Source organism: Pteropus alecto, unplaced genomic scaffold (genome assembly GCF_000325575.1).
Source record: "Pteropus alecto unplaced genomic scaffold, ASM32557v1 scaffold20, whole genome shotgun sequence".
Lineage (NCBI taxonomy): Eukaryota > Metazoa > Chordata > Mammalia > Chiroptera > Pteropodidae > Pteropus > Pteropus alecto.
Window position 1 is genome coordinate 49,630,124 of NW_006436298.1, and position 9,097 is coordinate 49,639,220.

Genomic DNA, 9,097 nt, shown 5'->3' on the forward strand with positions numbered 1-9,097 from the left:
AGATACTTGAGTCCGTGAGGGCAGGCTCACTGGTGAGGGGCCCACATACCTCTTCTGAGGAAAGGTCAAGGACATGCCTTGCCATGGGTGCCGCCCTGACTTCAGACTTGGTAGGCTCCCTCAGCACTCAGCCTGCCCAAGCCAAGTTCAGTTTGTTAAAGCCTGGGGAGGCCACAGTCTTGTCCTTGCACTTCATTTTCTTTTTAGTTTTGGAAAGAACTGTTAGTTCTGCACTGAAGGCATATTTTATCCTGTCTGCCTGAGACCCAGTCCCCAGGATTGTGGGCTTCTAGCTATAAAGAATGAAGAAAACAACCTTAACCATTTTTTTTTTTTATGTGAGACTTTTCAGACTTTTTAAAATGCAACTGAGTGACACCCCCAGAACTCCCAGTTCCACAGCCTTAAGTCTGGTCCTAGCAAAATCTGCCTGTTCCTAGAAGCCAAGGAATCCCTTGCATGTGAGCAAGGAGAGGCCTGAATGTGGCCTTCAGAGGTGCTGTCTTTGGGTTTTCAGCAATTCTAAAATGCTTGCCCGTAGTGAAAACTTTTTATGAAACCAGAGGTTTATTCTAATAGCCACTGCAGATGACTTCCTGGGCTCATTGGAACAGCTTTTTGCCCACTGACTTCCACTGTACTCACTCATCCTATATTCTCTTGCTTCTCTCACATGAACCAGCTGCATCTGGGGAAGCAAAAGACTGTTCCTTTAATAATTATGTATTGTTGTTGCTTATTAAGAGCAGTCCTGCTTCTGTGTCATCAGCTATGCTCTTCCCTTCTGAATAGTATCTCTTTCTGGATCCTGTCCTGTCTCAGAGTCCCCATTCTCTTGTGTTTCCTGTGAGATCATTCCCTCCCTCTGCCTCATGTTAAAGTGCCCAGGAATTAGCCCTCTGGAAGGTCTCAGCATGGGGTAATTAATTTCTGTAATCTTGTGCTCCATCCTTCTTCCCCTACACATTTCTAACTCCTCGAAAACATCTTTATTATGAGGCTCTCAGAAAGCCCTGAGTAATGACTAGACTCACCATATATGTCTCATTGTGCAGGGAATGACTGAAATAAGCAGTCTTTTTCGTGCTTGGTCAGGCTTTCCAATTGTGTTCAAGTCTGTTTCCTATACCATGAACACCTCATGCATTAAAGGCTAGAAGCGTTCCCTCCCCATCTTCAGATGCCACCAGTAGCAGTCGCGCCTTGCTTTGTTTGATGCCTCTTCTTTTCTCTCTTTTCTACAGAGTCAGGGGCTGCTGTCTGTGAATTCTTTTTGAAAGCTGCCTGTGGCAAAGGTAAGAGACCCTGGCTCCCTGATGTTCTTCCTGAGGTACTTTGCACTACCCTGTCCCCTACCAGACTTGTAAGCCATCAGGTCTCTGGCTTACATTGCTTTCTGCAGACTGACAATCCCTAGATGAGGCTGGTTTGGATAGCTAGGAACATGATGGGATATTCTGCCTGAAACTGAAAACACAGGACAGAATCTGGCTCTGAATCAGCCTTCTCACCTCACTTTCCCTGTGGCCACAAGCTACCCTCTGACATGAACAGAGGCCCTTAGCACTGAGATGTTTGGGAAATTTCTCAAGGTCACAGAGTTAAGTGGTTGAGCCTAGTGTCAACCCAGGCTTTTCTGATTCTACAATCTACACAGGGTCACTGTCTTCTGTATCCTCTCATCAAAAATCCCCATGATAGTCTGTTCATACTAACCAGGCCATGACAGAGGCTGCATGAGCCAGACTATCCACTAACTCGAGGAGTATCGCTGGGTATGATTTTATATGCCATATACAAGTAAGCATTCTTCTCCTGTAGGCAAATTTATTTGGAAACTAAATTTTAATCACAAGCTTGAATAAGGAGCACAGAATTAGAGCAAGGTTGGCTTTAATGGCTAATTTGGGCAAATTTTGGTTCATTGACTACTGAAGCAATAGGCCTGCCAGGTAGATCAACCAGATTGACCTCTGGCTATCTAGTTGGAACATCATTGTTCCTGGGGTTGTTCACATGTCCTTGCTTGTTAATTCTGCCTTTATGACCTGCCACCATCTGTTAGTAAGCTGTTCTTAACATGGGCTCTATGACTGTCTCTTTGTTAACTAGTACAGTAGCCACTAGCTACATGCAGCTATTAAAATTTAAATTAATTAAAATTAAGTAAAAATGCAGTTCCTCAATCAAACTAGTCATATTTCAAGTGTTAAATAGCTACATGTGGCTAGTGGCTGCCATATTAGACGGCATAAATATAGAACATTCCTACCATTGCAAAAAATTCTCTTGGACTGGGCTGGTCTAGATCTTTCACAGTCACAACCTCATTCTGGTCAGGCCTTCCCAGTAGACCCACCAGGCCACTATTTAGAAATATAACCTTTCCATGGTGTGTCTCTGTCCCATCTGGGTGGATGATCCCTCAGGTCCTGCTGTAGAAGATAGACCTCCCCCAGTTTGCATACAGTACTTGTGTTCAATCCTATAGTTGATCTTTCTTAGTTTTAGTTCTAAGTGGGCACTTTTAACTAAAGATGGAGTCTAGGCTTTTGCTGGTGGTCCTCTTCACCTTCTATCTTTTAGGACTGTGTTTCCTAAACCCCAGTCTTTCTTTAACTACTCCTTCAGTTTTTGCCACATCAGTGTACCACTGGAACTATTCTTTAATTAAATTAATGAGCTCATGACAACATGGATAGACTTAAAGAATATTATGCTAAGTGAAGTCAGAGAAAGACAAATACCATACATGTGGAATCTAAAACACAAAATAAATGAAAAAACAAAACAGAAACAGATTCATAGATAGAGAGAACAAACAGTTGGTTGCCAGATAGGAAGGGTTTGGGGGGCTGGGTGAACAAGGTAAAGGGATTAAGAAATACAAATTTATAGTGACAAAATAGTCACAGGCTGTGAAATACAACATAGAGAAATGGTCAATAATTTTAATAACTATGTAGAATGCCAATTGAGTACTAGAATAATCGGGGAATCACTTCGTAAATTTTATAAATATCTAACTGCTATGCTGTACACCTGAAACTAATGTAAAATAATATTGAATGTCAACTCTTATTGAAATATATTAAAAAATAAAAAATTATTTTAAAAAAAGAAACCTACACACCCACACACACATTGCCCTTAGGCTTGTTAAGCCCCTATCTTACTGTGAAGTCATGCTTTGATGTTTTAGTTAGATTTTATCAAAACACTTAAAATACATAACTATTTTTACTTAAAATGTGTTCTGCCTAAAATCACATTGCCTTCTGCCCAGGGCAACCGTCACCTTCTAGGACATGCTTCAGGGAGGTGTGGAGTGAAGGTACCTTGGTTCCCATAGGCCCAGTGTCCCTGGGCTCAGGGCTGCATCTCTCCTCACACCCCCATGTCTTCCTTGGCAGGGGGCATGTGCCCATTTCGCCACATCAGCGGCGAGAAGACAGTGGTGTGCAAACACTGGCTGCGGGGGCTGTGCAAGAAGGGGGACCAGTGTGAGTTTCTGCACGAGTATGACATGACCAAGATGCCTGAGTGCTACTTCTATTCAAAATTCGGTAAGGTGGTTCAGATTGGTAAGGTGTGTGGCCAGGCCCCTGCCACCATCCACACCCCCACCCCCAGCATCAGTAGCCCTGGGGAGGCTCCACTGAGGACCGAGACCCAGAGGTGTTAAGCAAATGCTCAGGTACCCACAGTATCTGCCGCTCCCATCTTCCTAGATTCAGATGAGAACCTTAGGCATTTCCCTGAAACCTCAGCTGGCCCCTTAGTTATGGGAAGTATGATTATTCTCTAATAATCTCCACATCTTTGTAGTGCTTCAGTTTTATGAGCACTTTCAGATACTTTGTGAAGTTGAGACTAAGGAGGGTCTCCCAGTGGGTGAGTGAACAGTGCATTTGGCTGGAGGCCTTGTTTCTGCTGGAGTCAACCTCCCTTAAGTCAGCTTTTTCTTTCAGTGTGGTGACTGATTGCCGCCCCCAGGCCCAAGTTAGTTCTTTCTCTGTAGGAGTATGATTCCAAATAGTAGTTTGTCCTAAATAAGAATAGGAGGTCTGGGGGGGGCTGTCCTCTGGTGGCAAAGAGTTCTGCTCTTTATCTTGAAACTGAGATTGCCTTGATCCCTGCTTAGAGAACACATGGCCTTAGCTGTCTTGAGTGAACTGCATCGAGAAGTGGGGACTGGCTGAGGGTAATGGGGTTGGCATAGGGCTTGGCTGAGCTGCTGTGCTCCCTGATGGAACTAGAACCCGCTGGCTCTCTACTCTGGGCAAGGTTGCCCAGGAATAAGCCCTATTGGTTAGGCTAAGGGCAGGCTCTGGCCCCAGGCCCTGTGCAGGAGCCTGGTGAGAGTTTGGAAGCCTGACATATTCTTCAGTGGGCCGAGGAGTGCTGTACACTGCTGCACACTTTCAAAGCACTGTTGTCAGAGGAGATGTTAATTATTTTAGCAGCCCAACAGGATTAGCCTGCTGGCTTATTAATGATAGTTGTGGCTTTTTTTTTTTTTTATAGAGGCAGCACAAGCTGAGAAGTCAGAGCTTAGACAGAAATAGGACTCAGGCTTCCCAGCTCCCCACTCACTCTCCACTCACTCCCTTCTGCCCATGACGGCACTGGAACCAGCACTGGAAGGAAGCAGCAGCTTCTCCATGGGAGCTTTCTCCCATCTTCCCCAAAGATGGGAGTCAGCCCTCATGGGCAGACTCTCAAGGGCACCTCTGCAGGCTGGCTTGGGTTCCTGCCTTCCCCTGCAGAGCCTTTCCTGGTGCAGACACAGTCTGCAGCCCCTGTCACCTATGCTACCCCTTTTAGGCACTGTACTCCTTTTATTTTTATTTTATTTTTTTAGGCGAGGCAACCCTTGGTTGACCTCACAGATTGCAAGGACCTTGTCAGCTTACAATCCCTTTTTTTTTTTTATTTTTTACACCTACAGCACCTGGTCTTCCTAGGTGGTCTCCCATCCAAGTACTAACCAGGCCCAACCCTGCTTAGCTTCTGAAATCTGATGGGATTGGGCTTGTTCAGGGTAGCATGGCCATAGACACTGTGTGCCTTTTAGGCACTGAAGAGACAGTGATGAAGAGGACAGACCCAGTCCCAGCACCATGGTGCTTTTGCTTTAGTGGCCCAGGAAAAGAGGTGCCTGATTTGCTGGTGAGACAAAGAGAATTATTCATGATAAATGCTCTGAAGGAAATAAACAGTGATGGAACCACATGAGGAAATCACTTTTAGGCAGAATGATTGGGAAGGCCTCTCGGAGGAGATGAGACTTGAGCTGGGATCTGAAGGCTAAGCAGAGGCCAGTCCTGGAACACTTGGTGGGCCAGTGTGGTTGCAGGGGAGGAGGAGACTAGGGAGGGGTGGGCTAGACCATGTATGGACTTAGGGTCTGAGAAGGAGTTTGCATTTTCTCAGACTGGCCTTTCATGTGTAGTGCGAATTGGAAAGGCAAGCATGGAGTTGGCCAAACCCTAGTTGGATGAAAGATGCTGCTGGCCAGCTGAGCCACTTGTTCCCTAGAGGAGCTGTCATAAAGGCTTTATTGTGTTCTAGCACAAGGACCCAGCCTTGAGTTCCCAAATCTTCCCTACTTTTATCCTAAAAGGTAGACTCCTCAGACCTTTCTCTTTTCCTAGCTAGCGGATGTGAAGAGCTGATTAGAGTAGAAATTTCCTGGCCTCAGCTAGTATGTTTGCATATCTGAGCACATAATGGTGCCCAGAACACCCCCTTCAGGTGAGAGATGGAGCCATGAGGTATTTGATCAGTATATACCCTGTGCCCGGCTCTGTCAGTGTTATTGACCCTCACGACAGCATGGACACATACGAGGGAAGGACCTTCACAGCACATATACAGGTCAGGAAACTGAGGCTCTCATATAGTCTGCCATGAGTCTCAGGGTTTGCCAGGCCAGGACCGGATACCAGAACCACCTGGCCCTTTTTGCTACACAGCGGGCTCAGGCCTTGGGAGAAGCCAAGGTGGGTCTGGGTCTTGGCAGAAGCAGAGCTGTCCCAGGTGGACACATGTCTGGGTTTCCCTGCAGGGGAGTGCAGTAACAAAGAGTGTCCCTTCCTGCACATCGACCCCGAATCCAAGATCAAGGACTGCCCTTGGTACGACCGTGGTTTCTGCAAGCATGGTAGGTGTTGTAGTGGCCGGGCCCCCTGGCAAGAGCCCAGTCCTCCCTTCCTCTGTCCACATTACCCTCTTCCTGTCCTGCCTATTCCAGCAAAATCTGATGTTAGGCATTTGGGGGCTAGCAAGCCTTTTTCATGCCCTCAGCTCACTTGAGCCTCCTAAGGCTCCTATGTGAGCTGCATTCTCACCTGCATTTTTGATAAAGAAGCTAGTATTTGAGAGGTTGTGTGTCCTACCCACTGTCCCCTATGAATAAGAGTCAAAGTCAGTATTTGAAGCCCTGCTCTTGCTCTTGGCACTCCAGATAGTGGTCATGGCAGGGTCTGACTGGCAGAGGGGCACAGGGGCAGCCCTGAAGAGGGGATGGTCTCGGTAACCTGACACTTGGCTCCACAGGTCCCCTGTGTAGGCATCGGCACACGCGGAGAGTCATCTGTGTGAATTACCTTGTGGGATTCTGCCCAGAGGGACCCTCGTGTAAATTCATGCAGTGAGTTGCCAGCCCCTATCCCCTCAACTCCCACACTCCTCCTGCCCCAGGCCCTGCTATCCTCTACATCTTTTCTGGGTCCAGTTGAGCTTTGGTCACCGGTGATGTCAGCATAGTTCCTGGGATGAGGGGGTGAAGGGGCTGAGGGGAAAGGGACCCCTGCTTTTTCCTGAGCCCAGAGATGGCTCTGCCTAGACCTTTATTGGGTCACAGCCATCTGGGAATCTGATGAAAGCTGTGGGCCCTGTGCTCCAGAAAAACTCATGCACACATAGCCTTGCATATCATTTAGGGCCTTCAGGTTAAGAACTGCAGTTTCAGGGCCTCCTATGTGGAAGTACTAAACTTGGGGTTTCCCACATACTAGTTCTTATAACTCAAGTGTTAAAGAGAATGTCCTGTTCTACCCATGAGAATACAGAAGCTCAGAGCTCAGCCACTGGCCAGAGTCCCACGGTGGTCGGTGGCGGTACCTACTCAAAGGCAGGTCTATGAGCCTCTGAAGCCAGGTTCTTGCCCAGCAGGGCTCAGCACTCCTCTCCTGGGCATCAGAGCACATCTGTCACTTTGGATGATCGAGGGGATAGAGTGGTACTGGGACCAGAGAGTAGTCTCCCTGTCTTGTACTGCCCATACACCTGCACTGCCTACACCTGTACAGGAGCATAGTGTCTTGCTGCCACACAGTGGGCAGGTGGCCAGTGCTGTTGACCTGGTCCCACTCCCTAGATGAGAGCCCAGGAGCACACAGATCGCCCAGGAGTTCCTGTTTGTGGGGCAATCAGGCATGTCCCCTGAGGAGTCTGTGTTATCAGAAGAGGTCTGGCACTCGAGTTAGGCCCTGCAAGGAGGAGTGTGTGTTAGAAGTGGCTCCCATGCACAGAGCCGCTCATGGAGCAAGCTCGTGACTTCTAACAGTACCAGCACTTTATCTTCATTATTTCACGTGGGATGTATGATTTTCTGTATCTTTCATTTCTAACCTGAAAGCTGCTTGATGAGAGGATCAGGGAAGCAATATGAAAGAACTTAACTGTACACTGTGGCAAAACAGTTATTTTTATGGATTTTACAGTTCAGCTAACAGTGTTACCTTTTCAAGATTTATATATATTCTTAAGAAAAACCACTGAGCCATTAAAGCTTTATTATAAATTCAGTCCTAATAGTGATTTAGTTTTTTATAGATTACTTTTAAAGTAGATGGTAAATTATTTAACATTATATTAAACTTTCCATCTCATGAATTGAAACTGAAGGAAATCATACAATTTCTGAGGAAATGTATTGATTTAAACTAATTCTGAAATTGTATTTTAAAGTATGACCTCATAGTCTTAATTTATCCATAGCAAACATTGTCTGTGTATGGTTGCCAATGTTTGGGTTGTAATTTAAATATTAAAATTTCTAAGTTAAAAACATTTTTCTTTCATTTCTCTGAGCAGCACTCCCCTCCACCCCCGAAGTCTCAGCCAGGTGTAGGCAGAGCTGGGTCTGAGCCCAGGCATTCTGTTCCCCCACTGTCCTGTAGCCTGAGAGGCAGAGCTAAGAGCCAACACCTACCCACGTCCAGGTGGTTCATGCTGCTCTGTACTTGGGCAGAGACTGGCTGTGATTTTCCCTGGGGCCAGAATTCGAGAACACTGCCTGGCCTAGCTCCTCTTTCATCTCTTCTCTTTCTCTTGTTCTCATCCCTTCTGGCTGCTGGATGACCAGCCCTCGATTTGAACTGCCGATGGGAACCACCGAGCAGCCCCCACTACCACAGCAGACACAGCCTCCAACAAAGGTACCGTGTCCCGGCCTCTCCTCGGCTTTGTGGCACTGCTGGCCCTGGCAGTGCCCTTGCAGCAGAGAACTCAGTGCTTGCATCAATGTGTGGTCTGCCATAGACCTAGCTAGAGACTTTGTGAGAGGGCTTAGGAGAAGGCAGGATAGGAGGGGAGTCAGTCACACTGAGTAGCAGAAAATTCAGGAAGCAAAGCAGTTGCATCTTCCTTTAGAGTTGGAGCGTTGTCTGCTGGAGCCGAATGCCCACTTGGCTTCTCTTCCCTTGCCTGGAGAGTGCCTTGGCACCTCTGCAGTGCCTGCCTCAGGAGCCAGAGCGGAAGGCAGCATGGGTACCACACGTCTCCTGCTCTTGATGCTTCTGGTTCAGACCCTTCCCCTTACAAACAGGGAAACTGACACTTGTAGAGGGAGTCTTCCCTGAGATACCACAGCTGGGACAGACAGGTCTGGGAGCAGAACCAAGGCTGGCTGGTTCCCTGGCCAGTGCCATGATCGCTCTGTGTGGATATTGCCGACTATAGGGAAGGCTAGGAACAGGGCTAAAGGACCATGGCTTCAGTTTTCTAGACAAGGAGTCCTTCAACCCAGCAGTTAGCTGATTCTCCTTCAAGGAGGAGAAGGAAGTGCCATAGACAAATGGGTTCAGCA

The 9,097-nt window shown here is 47.2% G+C and overlaps 1 protein-coding gene and 1 pseudogene across 7 annotated transcripts in view; one reads left to right on the forward strand and one right to left on the reverse strand.

Moving 5' to 3' along the window:
* Positions 1-9,097, forward strand: part of CPSF4 (cleavage and polyadenylation specific factor 4) — a 15,072-nt gene that overhangs the window by 1,460 nt on the left and 4,515 nt on the right. For 6 of the 7 annotated variants that reach the window (XM_025047679.1, XM_025047680.1, XM_025047681.1 and 3 more), the window contains exons 2-6: positions 1,245-1,295; positions 3,414-3,566; positions 6,071-6,166; positions 6,562-6,655; positions 8,375-8,447. In XM_025047679.1, the coding sequence (XP_024903447.1) occupies positions 3,419-3,566; positions 6,071-6,166; positions 6,562-6,655; positions 8,375-8,447 (411 nt within the window). In that variant the 5' untranslated portion in view covers positions 1,245-1,295; positions 3,414-3,418. The remainder of the gene's footprint in view (positions 1-1,244; positions 1,296-3,413; positions 3,567-6,070; positions 6,167-6,561; positions 6,656-8,374; positions 8,448-9,097) is intronic. The other variant, XM_015590356.2, reaches the window with a different exon arrangement.
* On the reverse strand, positions 4,943-5,061 carry LOC112480724 (annotated as a pseudogene).